Below are 17295 nucleotides of genomic sequence, written 5' to 3' on the forward strand. Positions count from 1 at the left end.
GTCAGTTTAGGCACATATAAAGATTTTTTGGTTATGTACCCCCAACAGAACATTTTGTATTTTGTTGGATTAAATTTGTAGCTCTTTATGGTGATTTAATGCCAATTTCTAGAGAGGATGATATTCCTTAAAGAAAAAGATGAAAAACCATGTCCTGTGACATTGAAGACAACAAGCAGATCAGCTTGACGTCTTGAAATGTGGGCCTTCACGTGTGCAGCATGCTATTGATGGTGCACATCAGCTAAAAATAGAGAAATGTTAAAGGCAATGTGAGGATGTGTTGAGTGAATTTAGAACTCGACAAAACAGCTGAACTCTCCACCTAAGCTTCTGGATCCGTGTTTGGAAACACCCCCCCTCCTGTGTCACATTTCCTCTGATCCAGACTCTCTACACCTTGCGGCGGTCATAATAAAGGAATATAGGACTGTTGAGCACATGTAACATTCAAACATGCACCTACACTCATCATCTAATTATGGCTCCAGACTAGGTCCCCCTAAAAAACTATTAATCCAGGTGATGATGTAAGACCATAATGGTAGTGTTTCTGTCAGCAACATCCCAAATGTAGTACTCCTAACCAAGAATCATAACCAGGCAGCTGTAGCCATACAGTAAAAACATTAGATGCCCTTGACTGTAGTAAATGAAACAGACAATCTTGGCATGTCTAATTACAGTGTGGCCTTGGGTCTCTTATCTATAGCCATAGGAGTCAGGCCACTGGACTTATCTTAGATCTTATTATAGAGTGTGTGGTTGATTGGAGGCACACAAGCGCCTACGATAGGTCACGTTATTGAGGTAAATATTTCAAGGATCAGTCATCCAGAGCAACCTGAGTGGTACGGGCCTAAGAGCAACAAGTCTCCAGTACTGCTCCAAGCAGGCCAGAGCATTTGCTGCATGTCATTCCCTTACCCCTACCCATGAAGGAAATAGGTGTGACAAGGTTTACAGTGTATCATGGGCATAGTACACAATGCTGAGATTTAATTAGTGATAAGAACACAAATAGAAAGGCAATTTATGCTCTTACTAGAGGAACTCTGAATTTGGTCACAAGACAGGTGTTAGCACCTTCCTTTATGAGCTGTATGAAGTGCTATTTGTGGTGTGCAGTAAAACAGGCATCTCAATGCATCCTCAAATACAGAAAAACCTAACTTTTTATTCAATTTTCTATTTATTTCATGGGGATTAAGAGGGACAGTGTTGACCTCATCACAGGTCTCTTCATAAACAAGCTTCAATAAATACTTAAATACATTCAGCTTATTTTTTCCCTTTCTTCTTTGCATCTTTTCCTTTAACAGGGGCATCTTCTTCTTCCTTTCCTGTGGCAGCCTTAATCCTCTTCTTTCCCAGCGGAGTCTTTGCATACCAGTTCTGGTGACATGCAAGAAAGAAGTATAAGCAAGCATATGTTTACATTACAATAAAATGACACTAAAACAATCATAGTCATGAAAATGTAATGAAAACTTCTATATGGCATATCCACTGTACTTTGAGGGCCTCTTCCTCTTCCTGAAATACTGGGTCAATCTTGGCTAAAGGAGCAACAAACTCTGCAGCGGTCAGGGGTCTGTTTGCCTGTTGCAGGACGCGACGCTTGGTGATGACGCTCTGGATCACCTGGACCATGTGACCTGGAGTGTAGCCATCAGAAATCTTGGCGAGAGAGCTGAGGTCCAGGGCCTTGGTTACCTCACCTCCCTGCATTTTGATCAGTTGCTTCCACAAGACTAAGGGCAGAGTCAGAAAGCTCATTTTTCATATCAGCTTTGTAAATACCACAGTCATAATTGCCAAAAATGAATTTATTTTGTATTGTGTCTTTTCTTACTGTATCTTGAGCCGTAGTCAGGTCTTGGGATGAGGATGATTTTGCTGTACATTTTACACAGTGACTTAATATCAGCACTTAGAGGGTCCTTGGTTGTTCCTACTATCAGAACACGATCCTCCCCTTTGATCAACTTAAGGGACTTGGGCAAATCTTTCTTCAACCGCTTAGGGTCCAACTGTTTACATACATTGAACAGTTAAAATCACAGTGTGACTAAATAACTGAAACATTAGTGCAACATACTGATGCCATCCAGAGGACATCATGTTCAGGAGTACCTCTTTTTCTTCCTTGGGAACTTTCTTGTAGAACATTTTCTCTGCATCTTCAATCCATATTACTGAAGGCTGCAGCAGTCTTGCAACCTGTGCAACGATGATTATGAAGAACAGCATTTTCAAAACTTAATATCATGGTCTATATCATGGTTTACACTGAAACTTTTTGGTGAGAAAACATTGTTCAGATCTGGTTTGATTAACTGCTTTTTCTAAGAACTTCACAATTATTATAAACTTGCTTAAATGGCAATGGCACTGGGTTCCTTTGTATACCGGTGTCTCACCTTAAAGACCATGTGAAGCATCATAGCGAGGCCACTCTTGCCTGGATACTTTCCTGCCGTGTTCAGAGGTGACAGATCGAACAGGTTGGCACCTGTCTCATGGCAGATTGCATGGATCAACATCTTCTTACCTACGCCTGCAGGCCCTGCCAGTAGGATGGCCTTTATCAGAGGAGCCTTCTCATGCACCTCCTGTGAACCTGTAAACAACACACATCTTGTATCCATCCTCACACAGTTTTTCAGTTATGTATTTATTTACCTTAAACATGAGTGAATGGTTTTCATACCTAATGGCAAAATTGCATATAGGGACAAGACTTGTCGCACATCTGACAATGATGGCATGGGCTCAATGTCATTTTGCCTGAGTGTTGTTCCAAGGTAGCTATAGTCGCCTAGGAACAGGAGGAAACAACTATTACACCAGTAGTTATTAATCTGCAGGGTTAGGAAAACTGCATTCTGACCACAAAGGTGGTAGAGATTGTTCGCTGTGATCATAGTGTTTTTGCAATCACAAACCAGAAGAGGGCAGCACACCACTACATAACTCACAGATACCTAGACTGATACAAAGTGCCCAATTACGAGAGAATTCTGTACTGTGACAACACATTGATTGCAGTCATATTAAAAGCACACATACAATTATGATCATAAGACAAAAACGGCTCTGAAAGATAGCACAGCAGTCTACACAAAGAATATACAAAGCCTTACCCAAGTAATCCTGCAGCCTAACATTTTTTGCCTTTTTCAACAAGCCCTGTTCCACCAGCTCCTGACACAGAGACTCAAGAGTCCTAGCAGACGTGAATAAATCATGTAATCGTTTTCTCCACCATTTGCATCAACTAATTTATAGACTTCAACTCAGTTCTGCACTAAAAATTACACAGGTCATTAAGTTCACCACATATAGACTCTATATGTGTGACCTCACCTATCAGCTGTCAGATCCTTCTCCTTTTTCTTCTTCTTTCCACTCTTAGATCCTTTCTTTTTCTGTGAAGTGAAAAAATATTATCAGTAGGCAGTTGAAAAAAATCGGTATACAAAATGATCTGTTTTTTACTTTAGTACCTTTGCATTTCCTTTGGTTTTACCACCCCTCTCTTTATCCACAGCTAGCTTCCATTCAGCCAGCTCTTGTCTCATCTGCTCATCTACCTGATACAAACAGAACGGACCACTGAGTACGGTAACAGGTGGTGCTATTAACACTTTTTAACACCGGTGACTGTATCGGCCTGCAAAAATTACAGTAGTGACATCAGCATCACCTGTACTCGAATCTCTGCCTCAATGACTTTCCTCTTTTCTTCCTTGATCAGCTCTACATCATGTCTCTGGCTGAAATTTTTAGACTCATTGCGGGTTTGCCAAAAATCTGAGAATGACAAACATTCATTTCAAGTTTTATCACAAACAGCTAACATCTTACTATACACTGAAAGGTGGCAACTGGCCAGACCACAGAAAAACTTTGTTGTATAGTTATTTTGCATGTGCCTATCAAAACAACATACTCTAAAACTGGCGTTAAACAAAGCATATCTTCACCTAAATTTAAACATACCTACAAAGGTTTTGTTTCCTACTTCCAAGTCTGACAGAAAAGCTGAAGGTAGCATCTTCAAACCTGCCTCCTCCTCCTGTAGTTGAAAATAAAGTTATAGTGGTTCAGCGAATGTGCAGCAAAAAGGAGTGAAACTCTATCTATCTTTTTTCGATTTAAAAAAAAAAAAAGGCTGATAACACCAGAATTTACTCAGTTATATTGAGTGAATAAAATTAATTCAATACAACTGTAAGAACTTACCTCTTCTTCATCTTTCCCCTTGTTCTTTTTCCCCTTTTCCTTCTTTTCCTCCTTCCCTTTTGGCTTGTTGTTTGAATCCTCCTCTTCTTTTGCAGCAATTTCTTCCTTTAACTGAAAAAATAAATGGCCACCAAACAGTGTTCTCCTTCTGCAAACTACTGAAAAAATATGCAATAAACTGTGTTGACTGAGGGTGTGTTTTACCTGCTGAGGGTTTTTTTCTGCCAAAATGAGAGCTGAGCCTCCATCCTCTTCATCAGGGTAGTCGGGAAAAGATCCGGTAGCGTCACTGTTAACAAAACACGCACATGAGGAAAAAAGTGGGATCAAAACTACCTGATTAGCAAATAAGCTCCTCTGTGCCATCTTACCGGCATTCAATGAACCACTGTCGGATTTGTTCTTTCATTGTCTTGCTTATGTCATGACCCTCCACATCTCGTAGCTGTTTTGTGACAGCTACTATTGACTTTTGATAGTCTTCCTCATGCTCCTCCTGTTTAATCCGCATAGAAGCTTCACTGGCCTGGGCAGCGACTTCTGCAGGGCATGGCACTCGGTATTTGGGATCCATGACCTAAGATGGGAGTGACCAAAACACACTGTATATGTCAATATACAGTAAAGTTGCATAAAGTTAACAAGCCAATTTTACTCACCATTCCAAGAAAAATCATTTCTTCATCCCGAGAAATCTTTGCCCTCTTCCTCTGTATGTAGCCCCTCCACACCTACAAATGACATTAAACCAAATCTATCAGCATGAAATATGACACAAGAACAGAGGCAGAGAAAAATGGAATGAACCATTATGTTGCTAACAGAGGACCTTCTGAATGCAGACAGCAGCTAACTCAAGGCCAGCTGTTCCAGGATCTTTGGCCCTGTACATCCTGTTCATATTCCTGCTCTCTTCGTTCAGCTTTGCCCTCAAGCGTCCTTGGCGGGCTCTCTCTGCCACTTGAATGATCTTAATGGCTTCCTCTTGACTCATATCACTGACCATTAGAGACTGTTGAATGAATGAAACTTGTAATTTATTTTTCCTACTGCAACACATTTTTGTAACAAAATAAAATAATAAAGACATACAGGCTGTAACTAAAATGTGGTGTCTTTTCAACTCACTTCCGGGCTCTCAGTAACCTCCACCATTTTAAGGATGTCTGCCAGCATCGTCTTCTGTTCGTGGAGCTCTTTGTTGAGCTCAGTGATGAAATAGCAAGGGATAGGGATCTCAAGATCTGCCTAAAGTGACAACAAAGAAAAAAGCTGTTGCGTTATGAGGAGACATCCCTGCTAAATCCGATGTCTGATGTGGATAAGTCAGTGTAACTTTATTCATGTCTCAGAAATCCCTGTTTAATCTTGCTCTTGAAAATGAAACTCACAGGTCTGAGCTTCAAGTCGTGAAGAACGTCATCCATGTAGTGGTACTCTGAATACTCTTTTTCCACCATTTCATTCTTCAGCTCTAACACCCTTCCCATCACACCATCAAGAATCACCCGAATAACTCGTCTCTTCTGAGGGTGGACCACCTGGTCATAGACCTTCTCCAGCTGTCTGAAGATTTGGATGTAGCGCACATAAAGCATGGCTAGACGCTGGAAGAACACAACTCTGTCCTTCTCTGGACGAGGGGGCTCAGCAGGCAGCTCCTCGGTTAGCAGGCGGCTCAGCTCTAACTGGGCATCTGCCCACAGCTCATTGTATGTCCTGGAAAAGTGGAAACAATGTGTTGATATTTACTTATGTAGGCCACACCTAATTCATAGAAAAACAATTAAATCCATGAAAAATAATAAGATGAAAGATTCATTTTTGTTCCTTTCTGGGTCTTTTGCATTTTTGGAAAATGTTCCAAGTTTTTCCAAGTCTGTCTTAAAACAATTGTCAGGCACCCATATAAAACACTGGAAGAAGTTTTGCTTGTTGTAATTATTCTCCCTGCTCATAATGGTCATTGAGAGATCCCTAAGTGATGGCAGACAAAAACAGTTTTTCTCCTGTGCAAAAATGTATTCAAAAGTTTAATCTGAGGCTTCAGCACTCGGCCTTAGTCAAATCGAGTGGATGTCTTCCAAAGTTACAGTCTCTCAAGTGTAAAATGATCTCTTTGTGTTTTCACAGTGTTCTTATGCAATGAAGAAACAGTAACAAACATTTGGTAGAAATTACTTAATGGCCAGTAGCCTATGTACAGAAGGGGTGTTACAGCAAAATAAACCTGTTTCAGTAGCATGGGGACATAAATGTTGTTTTTAGACAGAGTGTAACTGTGAGCACGTCGTCTGAGTTAAAAGTTTAAGAGTAACAAAGCTTTGAATTTGGAGGGAAACAAGGTTAGCTAACAACATAGGTCAAACTGCCTATTTAGGCAGCAGGAGTGTCACCGTAACTGAGGAGTCAGTGCCAGGATTGATTCAGTAGCAGCATCACGTGTCATTATTGTTGCCATATTGTTAGTCACTGCTGCCACCCTGCTGCCTTAAATGAGGTATGGAAATCACTCTAAAATACTTTATTTTATTCACTTGTGTTGCTTTCTGTCGAGTTGTTTGATGCTAACTAAGGTTACGCCGATTTCACATTTCTAAGTTATACATTGAAGAGTCATTGCTATAGTGCATTCAAATGAACAAGACTGTCACAAAAAATATTAGTCTATATTTTCGCGTATTTCGCACTGCATGACAGTGCAACTTTGCTTTAACATTGCCGCTGTTGTTTGCACAAAACCGGCTAACTAGCTAAAGTTACGTTTGAAAAGCTAACGTTATATTACGGTAGCCGCTGGCTACACAATAATAACGACAGTGGCTGCTGGCAAGTTTACCTTTGCGACATGTCTCTGTCCCCAGAGGTAGGCGATGTTTCCACTCTTATCAAATAACAAAACAAGTTACACTGTGTTAAATTTAACTAAAGTTAGCCTGAGTGTGTCAAACATGAGGTCAGCTTCCCCAAGTTGACACTGTGCTCGGCCCGTCTCCATAGTAACAGTCATTCCGGAAGTTGGTAATTTATTTTATTATTTTTTCTTCAATTAACCTTTTTAATCGGTGGAAATCAAACGGACTTTTTACATTTATATTTTTATGAAATAGTATTACTGCTGCTATCACTACTACTGACAACAACAACAACAACAACAATAATAATAATAATAATAATACAACTCAGGATTTTTCCCTTCTTACCTTTCTCATAGAAATCACAAGTCTAACACACGGGAAAATGAGTACTTTTGTTATTAATAAAGCTTAATAGAGCCACATCACTTCTGTGCGCAACAAGTGAGACACCACCAGGTGACGTCCTTCTTGTCAGTGAAGATACGGCTCTTGTCTAATACACTGTATCTTGTAATGAGATGCATGCACAGTGCAAATGCAGTGTATTGCTTCAAGAACCAGACTACATCTCGGCAAATATAAATGGAGCTGTAGCCGAATTCATTCCCACTATAAATGACAGATGAAAATATGATCCAACCTGCAGACTTCAGACATTAATTAATCATTACACTCATTTACAGTACGCTGGAAGTCTTTAAAGGGGTGACTTTTAACTCAAACAACTGAACCAAAAGTCCACTAACTTTCTTGAGTATCTTTCAAACGCATTTTTAAATGTACCCTCGAGTGTCACGGTTCTTAGAAGCTCTACCACAATGATAGATTTATGTTCATGGGTGGAAAACAGGCGGGTAGCTGTTCCTGGAGGCGCATTCTCTGCAGCGCTTAGGCGGTCACAAGACTTGGACATCGGTGAACAAAAACATCGACACGCTGTCAGGTCAGCTAGAAGCTTACAGGCCCACAGATTCTTCCCTTCTCTGCATCCAACATCCAACAAGTTGCTCTATTTGGAAAACTACTTTCTTGCACGCTGTCGCACCGCGGTCTTTGTCGTCTGTTTGTTTGGTTTTTTTTAATTTATTTTTCAATGGAAATTTCAGTTGGGCTCTTTCTTAAACGTTAAACCATCACTCTGTCTGGAAAAGGGTCGTTTTTTATCCGGTGTTTCAGAGTTCTGTAAAACTACAACCGGTGATGTTTTGGTGCGTAAAGGAGGGGCGCATGCCAAAGTGAGCGAATGCCACTGGAAGAAATTGCACCAAAGATGTCAACATTGCTTTACCACCCACTCGAAATCGATTGTATTACCTTCAAGAAGGTGGCTCCTCGTATAAATAGGGACGCATTATTTCAAGAAAGACGCTGGTGAGCACAATCTGCTGGCTGTTCTCTCTCTCTCCTATCGGGACCACAGACAACGCCTGGAAGAATTTGCTGAAGACAACTGTGTCCACTCTCCAGGACATAAGCATCTATAACGCCTAAACTAGTAAGTCTAAAGTTAGATTAACTACATTTCTTTTAGCCCATGTATTAAACCAGAAAAAATGCGACTGCCGCGTAAAGTGGATTGCACCAGACCATTTCTGGTGATTCATTCCACTTTTAGAGGCTATGTATGTTACCTCTGACATGGACATTTTTTTGAGTAATTTTGGGAGTGTGAGGGATCTCAGCTGGCAAGCATTACTGATACATCTGCTGGGCTTAAGCATGATGCCTGCAAGTGCACAGCTATCTTTTTGGTTGTTAGAACAAAACACATAATTGCTTGATTTATAGAAATCCATGTAACTCCTGTGTAACAGAACTTATTTGCATATGTTTTCAGACAGTGAAGTCATGCAGGTGGAGAGGAAATGGCACATACTGTTGACTATCTTCTTTCTGCTCATCACCTCGGGCCAGTGCATGGACAGCAAGGAGGTCAAGCAGAAAGAAAGAAGGACCCTGTTGGATCTAATCTTACAGGTTATAAGAGACAGCCAGCAACGGGACAAACCCGTCTCCAGGCGCTGTAACAGTGGACTCTTCACTTCAGCACAAGACATGAAGTTCTCCTCCCGTGAAAAGCCTTTCTATGTTCCAAGGCTGGATAACAGTAGACTCATAGGTAAGCTGATAAGATTTATTTTTAGGTCCTGATGATGAAAGCATAATCCCCATTTTACTGTGGGAGACAGCTGTCAATGGTCTGGTCTGTGCTGTACATCTCATTTAGGAGCCTTATTAAGTTTGTCTGAATGAAACTTGGTGGGTGCATGTCAATTAAAGAAATATGGAACTGAAAATTAGGTTTGCCCATTAATAAATAGTATTTGGCAAGAGTATGATTAAAAGACAGGGTGCAGTATCCAGGTCTTTCTGTCCTCAAACATCCAGCTCAATTTTAAAGTAGTTCTATAATACATATTATGCAGGTATGCTTCATGTAAGGCAAAGAGGTCGTGTCACTTTTATCGTAAGTGGTGTTCTTATTTCCGAGACATACCTTTTTGGCACATGCCTTGAACGTATCCCTTCTTCATTCAAACTGTGATTGACTGATGGACAGAGATGTGGATAGGTACTCTGAATTCACATAGGAGGAGCACTAAACTTGTGAATGATTCATTCAGTATGATTCACAATCTTAAACATGAATGATGACCACCCCACATGCGCGCACTAACACGTTATGACGTCCCAGAAAGCATCTCCAATCGTGAGCATCTCCGAGAGACGTGTCAGGCAGAGCAGAGAGACAGGTTTGGCTGGGCTGTGTCACATCCATGTAATTTATGGCAGCGACTGCATCACAGTCACTGTTACTCAAACACTGCCTTTGACTGTAATTGTGGAATGATGAAGAGACTTTAAAGACTTCATTTGTCTGTATAAAAAAAGAGTCTAGAGCATGTTGGTGAATTGAGTTTTTAAATCTTACCCAAACAAATTGACATTAAGTATTATTCTCCCTGAAATTAATCTTCAGTCAATCATTTCCCCTGAACTAAATGGTGCTTAAGATGTATTTGAGGTCTCTGCCAAGTGAGAATGTGCTTGGTGTAGCTCAGCCTTTATTGGCTTAAATAAAACATCATGTCCAGACTGGGATTAAGCTATTTAAGTAAATCTGTGATACATATCTCTTCAATTATCTGAGATCCAAAACAGAGGGTATGCCCAAACTGTCAAACTGTAATAAAGACAAGGGAGCTACAAAATCCTTTTATGTATAGTGACTGTTATTACTGCAGCAAAAGGCAAAATGAACTGATAGTCCAAGACTGTACCTCCTGGGTGAGTACAAGTGCAGAGGACACATTGTGTTGTTTACTGCAATTTCAGATTCTCTCTCTACCGTCACTATCAATTAGATCATGTTTTAGAGATGTTGCACAGGCGTCGTACAGCTCAAAGTCTCGGCCCCAGCTTATGCAATTGGAAAAGTACCTTTCTCAGACCACTGGCTGGATGGAATTTATCTTTTGAGGATATTAAAAGCAGCATATTAGCAACTGGTGCGTGTGACACTACCAACGATCCATGGTCACGCAAGGATAGATGTTTTTGAACACAATGAGGGGGAAGGAGAAACATCTGTGAACCCACTGATGTGTTCACCCTATAGTTGTCCCTGTGTGTTTCCTCAAAAGCAGTGGCTGTGTCATCAAAATGACATCTATGACAAGACAGACGTAATGTAAGGGAACACATTTATTTTATAACTGGCTTTAACTGTTGTGGTTTCTCTTTTCATATGTATGGCACAAGAAGTAAGCTTTAGAGTGGCTGCCTAAGACTTTTGTATTTTATTGTTGTTAACATGCATTTATCAATGCCCAGGAAATACAGTAAGCAGACCTCATGCAGTAAAACCACATAAGCTGACTTTGTGTAACCCTGGCTGCCATTATCACTCCTCATATCTGCGGTTTGGCTTGTGACATGTCCATACCTCTTCTTTAAAGTGTAAAATATGCAGTAAATATATGCAAGTGTGTTTATTCTTTTAAATAGTATGGATACTAGTGTGGTTTGTTTTGACATCACTGTATATTCAGACTTTAAAGCATTTAAAATGACATCCTATGATTGCTTTCAAATTGGCTACACTGTTATCTTCTATCCTTCTGCTGCAGTTATATGCAGTTACAGCATTACATGTTCCTGGGGCTGGGAGGCTAATGTAATGTTAGCCAAGTAGCATGGACTAATTCTGATGAGCATTAACAACCCCCCACCCCCCATACAATAATCTCTTTAGCCTGTTAGCATGGCCGTTGTGTTATCAGACAGTTGCATGCATTGCCTGTGTGGACACTGAGTAGAGAGAGGGTTAGTTGATGTTCATCTAGACTTTATGAAATGCCTCCACTGACACCAGATCTGCATAGAGAGTAATGTAAAGATGTAGGTACATCATAGAAATAATACATATGCTGCACCACTGATGGTGCAGAATGAAAATTCACCTAGGGTGCTGCGTTTAGAAATGATATCTATATAAGATGCAGTTAGTGCAGTAACGTAATTCTGATGCAGCCAAATCATCAAGGATGTTGATCATGCATCAGTGGTCATATAGAGAATCTTCCTGATTAACAATGATAGATGCAGGGGAGGTGACTTTGACAATGTCATATTCATCATTGTTACTTTGTAACTTTTGGCAAGCTGATGCAAAATAACTGTTGATTGACAAGCTAACAGTGATTTTCTCTTCCAGAAATTGTTCCTAGAGATGTAAACATGAAAGGCAAATTCATTCAGCATTTCACAGGTAAGAAAATTACCATTGAAGACAGCATCACAAGTGCCAAGTTTCAACCTTGTTTTCATTTCGCTGCCATCCTTTCCAGACATTGCAAAACTGTTTTATCTGGCAAACATCTTTTAGAGCATATTTGGCACGTTTCCCATGCAACTTTTGGCTGGACATTTTTTAGGTTTGCCCCTTTGAGAAAATCATTTTCATGCCTGCAAGCCAGCAATACAGTATGCTTAAGGCATAGAAAGCTCTATAAACACCGGCACTTCTGTGGGTCAAAGGAGGGTCTGGCTTAGCTATAGGGCAGTAGTGCAGAGAAAACAGCACATGGTTTAAAGCTGCCAGAATTAATTTGAAGGCAGTGCAAGGTTAAGCTGATTATTTGTCTCAGGACCTATGAGTAGGCTTCATTATTGGTGTGAAAATCTGGAGGCTTAAATGTTGGTGCAGAAACTCTTAGAGGTGATTATAATTGAAGACTTAATTCTTCTGTTCACTAAGTCCGGTTGAACCCTGACTCCTTAACAATTTCTGTGATAGTGTGCTGTTCACTTTCTCTTTGTGATTTGTCTTCTTTTTTCTTTTTATTTCTCAATCAATTAATTATTTAAAAAAAACTCACTATGGCCTTGTGGTGTGGTTATACTAGCACACTGGATAAAGAGGAAATAATGAATCCCTTGAAATCCTTTTCATTTTGGCTGATGAGACCTTTTCTATTAAGCAGGACCAGTCAAGTTCTCGTCGGAGTGCAGAACACACTTTCATAGACTTTATCACAACACAAGGGATTGCTCAACACCACAATGTATGTATGCCCTTTCCTCTTCTGTTGCTCTTTTTCAAATGTACTCAAATGTCTGATATGCCATATTTTCTTATAAGTATTATGCTTTAAAGGCCTTAAAAATCAGGAATTTTAGATATTTGTATCAGTTTCTAATGACAGTTGGTGCGTTATTGACAAAACCCATATGGTCAAACCACACCCAGCACTAAACTCTCAATAATTCATATCTAAGGATGTTTTTTTTCCCCAAGCTTTAATTCTATTGATGCATATTCAGCCATGAATACTTTTTTGTGGCTTTAAGCTTCCCTTCGATCATGGAAAAGCATTATGAATTGCAAATTGATGTCCTAACAGCAGATGTGTAGGATTTCAAGGATTTGAAAAGCTGAAAAATTCTGATAATTGCCTTCTCTAATTAAATGCAGATCTATGACAGGTTGATATAAAAAAAAAAAAAACTGTGATTCCCAACGGCTTTGGCGTATCACCCTTTAAAGAAAAGCTATGTTTATTTCTCATCCTTTGGCTTTGTAAAAGGTTGCATATTTCTGTGATTCACAAGCAGTTAAACCAAAGAATGATGTCCCCATCATTGTGTTGGAATCATGAAGATGCAAAACTATCCAAAATTTCATAATTAAAAAGCAAATATTAGAAAATATGTGTATTAGAATATGTTTATTTCCTTTTTTCAATCTTGTTAATCAGTTCTCAGTCCTTCAGATTTATCTTGCGACCCTTAGAGGGTCCCAAACCCCAGGTTGGGAACCGCTGATACAGGAACACCCAAAGCTGTAACTTCAGTTTGAAAACGGAAGGATCAGTCCTTTCCTTGGGGATGTTTATGGTTGGGAATTAAGAAAATGACGTCAATCAGACATTGGAGAATGATTGCAGACAATCCTTGCTCGTCACAGATGGATATCTGTTTAGCCAGACCTGCCTTAACTACGGACAAAATGAATCAGAGACAGAGGCCCCTCTTTTTTCTCTTTTGTCTCTGCTGCAGTTAAGTAAGCACCAAGACAGACTTGAAGAATTCTTATCATTGCCTGGTTGTGATACATTCAGTAGGTAGTTCAATTTACGCCACACAGGGAGAAATGGTGGACAATGCAGGCGACAAGTGGGTCACAGTCAGGATTCATTCGTTAGACTGGGATGACGCAGAGAATAGTTGAATGCAACATTTATGGCTCATTTCTCATGCTGATTTTACTGTTGATGACATTAGAACACATGATTGATTGTGTACTTTACATGCATAGCATGTTAAAGGATCATTGCAACTTCAAATGCTCAGTTAGGGATTAGCATATTGCAACACCTTTGACGTCAAATACTGCGTCTTATGTCTTTTCCATTGTTATGAACATTTTTTTTTCTTCTCTCACTTTGACTGACACTATCATGTATTGAGTACTGTTCAGGCCATACTGTAGGATGTAAGATTCAACAAGTACATGAAATTTGTGAAAACACAAGGTCATTTGCATTATTTTAAACATCAGGATTAAAAACGCCTGACATGTATTTCAGTTTTCAGCAGAATTTGAAATCCATAAAAACATGTTAACAAAATGTTATGATGTTAATGTCCTTTTCCCCTCTCTCTTTTTGTTTCCAGATTACAAAAGATGTGCAAGATTGCTAACACGATTAGCAATGAGTCCACTCTGCATGCAGTCGTAGATATTGCATGTGAGTACTTACTACTACTACTTAAAACTACTGTTTTTCTGTCCTTGGGTGGGCTTCAGTTTGCATAACATGCACATTTACTCTGATTCCCTGTCAATATCCTCTAATATGTCAAAATATAAATGGTTCACTAAGATAGGCATATATGAATTTGTATGTATAGATTTATTACTTTTTTTCAGCATTACGTGGAGGAATTTCTTTGTTGCTCTTGGTCAGATTTATTCCAACATGTGTCTGATGTGCAACTGAAGAAAACTGATGCTCACATAATCAGAAACGTATCTGTAGTACATCTGTCTAACATTTGTATGCTTTAAGAATATAGTATTTGTTAGTGTTGGACACACTGAAACACTTTCCTGTCAGAAAAGCTCTTATGTATTTAATCTTAATTTAACCTTTATTTAGGGTCAGTGCTGGTTGACTGAAGTTGCTTTTGCTTCAGCTATTATTACATTTACAAGACCTTTTTAAAAGACAAAAAGACAATAAAATAATGAAAGCAATAAGACCATAACATAAAAAAGCAGTTCTCATGCTGCAGACTAAACATGTGTTCAAAGACAGGCAGTGTAGGAGCCAACCTAACGTGCAGAGGCAACTCGTTCCAGAATGCAACTGCAAAGGCACAATCCCCCCCGTGCTTCAGTCTTGATCTTGGGACAACCAGAAGCAACGATTTGTAGGCAAACAATAAAATACTACAATCAATCCTAAAACATAAAGGGAGCCAGTGAAGGTACAGGGGAAATGTGCTCTGGCTTCCGAGATCCTGATAAAAGACGAGCTACAGCATTCTGGACCGACAATAAGTGTGAGAGGGAGGCCTGGCTAACACTAATATACATTACAGTAGTCAGGTTGGGACAAGATAAAAGCATACACCCCTCACCCCACACGCATATGAGTCTTACATATGGCTCCAGGGCAGGGAGCAGAGGTTTACATGAGGAGTACCACCAGAAAGAGACATATTTCACACTTAAATTTCTCTGCGATTATGATACCAGAAACATGTACTTCATCTTCATCTGTAAGAACACTGAAGGGGAAGAACCTTAAATTGATGCTATTATTGGCCATTTATTGAAAAAATGCCCTATGAGGAATTTTTCCAGTGACTGATAATGGTTCCTCTTAAAGGTGGAAATCGAATGCTTCTCAAATTAATTCGATAATCATGTATAAAAAGTCCCTTGCTGCTCTGGCACCAGTGTACCAGAGTTTTATTCCTGAGCTGGAAATGAGTTTTCCAGTGCAGCTGGATTGCAGTGTCTTGCCACCTTCTTGTAGACGGACATGAAAAGTGTTTCTTGCTCCATGAGCAACAATCCCACAGCTTTTTCTAAACGTTATGCAAAGTATTTCACAATAACTAATGCATCCATCTTTTAATGGACTGCTTGTTATTTGCCAGAAACACCTCTCTATGCTCCTTACCTTAAACACACCAAACCTAAACATAGTCGTTCTCAAGACAAAGGAAAAACTTAGACTATCGTCAGTGGAGTAATTTTGGACATAGTCATAGTCATCCCTTTGTTAAGGTGATCTTCACTGACAGCAGGTCTGATGCGTTCACTGCTGTCTAATCCTAAATCTAACATGGGTAAAAGCATGTGCTCCCAGTGAACGCAATTAGGTCTGAGGTGGTTAAGTGACTGCTGCGAAAGAGCTCATCTGCACAAGTGGTCATTTTAGTTCATTTGAGTTTTTTTGTGGTATATGATTTCTGGTGATAAGAAAATTGAAGAGTCTGACACATTCTCAGGTATTCAGTTTCTCAAGTGAATCAGATAATAAGATCCTGTCCGCACTGTTCTGAGAAATCTGACAAATGTATATCACAATCGTGGGGCTTTTGAAGGCATGTTAAGTGATTCATTATTTAGTCATCCTGAGTATTTCTGAGTGAGCTTAGACATAACATCGTGAAACGTAGGTAATGGCAGGCAGGTAATGACCGTCTTTAGAAGCTGACAACATGACTTCCTCAGGAAGGCTAAGTTGTCAAGATGTGACAATAGTGGAGAGAAGTTTTTTTTTCTCTCAAATACACCTTTAAAGCATGCAGAAACTGCACTTAATTAACTAGTCTTTTTTAAATTTCATTTCAGATTCCAAAATAATGGAAGAGGGATCAATGTGTTGCCAAGGAAGTGCCTTCAAATCCACAGCAATCATATGAACATTGTTGTGTTTATAGTGTTTCTGTTTTTGTTGTTCTTCTTGTCATTACTGAAAATGCTGATGGACATTGCTGGTTGTTCTTGAATGGATTTGCTTTTTATTTTAATGTACCTGTATGTACCATATATTTGTAAGGAAACATTAATTTAATATTAAATACACCTATTTATTGAAATGGTATGTATATAATTTCACAATCATTACAAATCTGATTATTTTGGTTATAAAAGTTCTATCTTAAGGAGAGAAAGCTTTTCTTTTATTTTTCTCTCTCTATATGAATTCTTCTTCCGCTATTATGCTGATATTATATTCTGAAACTGGTCTGAAAGATTTTTCATGCTTCCCTCATTGTCTTCATTACATTTTATTTGGCACTTGAGTGATTGCTGACAATGTGAGAACATATGGAATGACAACAGTGGTGATAATGCACTGCAGTATTGAACAATAAAGAATATTGAAGCACAGCATATTTTGCTATTATTGGAGACAAGGGTGAAAGAGGGGAAAAATATGAAGAGGATTCAAAGTTGGATCAGCCTTGTAGAGGATTTTCGGTGTGATGGGTGTGACTGCAGATGCACTCAGGGGAGTGGACTACTTATTGAAAATATGTTAAGTGTGTATTGTCTTTTCATACTTGACAGTCCCAACGTTTATCCCAGTCTCCATAGTATTGAGGAAAAAAAATGCATAGTCCTCAACTCAGCGTTATTTGAATTTCTAGTACGCACTGAACG

The 17295-nt window shown here is 39.4% G+C and overlaps 2 protein-coding genes across 4 annotated transcripts; one reads left to right on the plus strand and one right to left on the minus strand.

Annotated features, from left to right (window-relative positions):
• Nucleotides 1-1157: 1157 nt before the first annotated feature.
• zgc:153738 (uncharacterized protein LOC558115 homolog) lies at nt 1158-8594 on the minus strand. 2 transcript variants are annotated; one of them, XM_051077331.1, is made up of 19 exons: nt 7896-8594; nt 5640-5971; nt 5377-5496; nt 5078-5260; nt 4908-4979; nt 4620-4825; nt 4453-4537; nt 4249-4359; nt 4006-4081; nt 3710-3816; nt 3510-3596; nt 3370-3431; nt 3147-3229; nt 2714-2821; nt 2424-2623; nt 2137-2223; nt 1856-2033; nt 1516-1754; nt 1158-1395 (listed from the first exon to the last, which is right to left on the minus strand). In XM_051077331.1, the coding sequence occupies exons 1-19, from the start codon at nt 8017-8019 to the stop codon at nt 1282-1284; spliced, it is 2574 nt and encodes an 857-aa protein (XP_050933288.1). In that variant the 5' UTR covers nt 8020-8594; the 3' UTR covers nt 1158-1281. The 2 variants fall into 2 exon arrangements, with proteins under 2 accessions (XP_050933288.1, XP_018528761.1); XM_018673245.2 differs by lacking the exon at nt 7896-8594 and adding an exon at nt 7088-7242 and having other exon boundaries at nt 5640-5967.
• On the plus strand, nt 6646-17022 carry alkal1 (ALK and LTK ligand 1). 2 transcript variants are annotated; one of them, XM_051077332.1, is made up of 6 exons: nt 6646-6748; nt 8944-9225; nt 11824-11877; nt 12590-12673; nt 14286-14359; nt 16480-17022. In XM_051077332.1, exons 2-5 carry the CDS (start codon nt 8955-8957, stop codon nt 14348-14350), a joined length of 474 nt encoding a protein of 157 aa, XP_050933289.1. In that variant the 5' UTR covers nt 6646-6748; nt 8944-8954; the 3' UTR covers nt 14351-14359; nt 16480-17022. The 2 variants fall into 2 exon arrangements, with proteins under 2 accessions (XP_050933289.1, XP_018528762.1); XM_018673246.2 differs by lacking the exon at nt 6646-6748 and adding an exon at nt 8527-8601.
• Nucleotides 17023-17295: the final 273 nt, after the last annotated feature.

This window comes from Lates calcarifer, linkage group LG17 (genome assembly GCF_001640805.2).
Source record: "Lates calcarifer isolate ASB-BC8 linkage group LG17, TLL_Latcal_v3, whole genome shotgun sequence".
NCBI classification, from domain to species: domain Eukaryota; kingdom Metazoa; phylum Chordata; class Actinopteri; family Centropomidae; genus Lates; species Lates calcarifer.

Bases quoted from the DNA above. Each gene is read 5' to 3' on its own strand.
- zgc:153738 (XM_051077331.1), bottom strand. From the start codon at position 8,019: ATGTCCAAGTCTTGTGACCGCCTAAGCGCTGCAGAGAATGCGCCTCCA. The intron at 3,817-4,005 runs GTATGTTTAAAT...TGTCATTCTCAG, and splicing joins AGGAAACAAAACCTTTGTAG to ATTTTTGGCAAACCCGCAAT. The intron at 3,432-3,509 runs GTACTAAAGTAA...TTCACTTCACAG, and splicing joins AAACCAAAGGAAATGCAAAG to AAAAAGAAAGGATCTAAGAG.
- alkal1 (XM_051077332.1), top strand. From the start codon at position 8,955: ATGCAGGTGGAGAGGAAATGGCACATACTGTTGACTATCTTCTTTCTG. The intron at 9,226-11,823 runs GTAAGCTGATAA...TTTCTCTTCCAG, and splicing joins GGATAACAGTAGACTCATAG to AAATTGTTCCTAGAGATGTA. The intron at 12,674-14,285 runs GTATGTATGCCC...TTTTGTTTCCAG, and splicing joins GGATTGCTCAACACCACAAT to ATTACAAAAGATGTGCAAGA.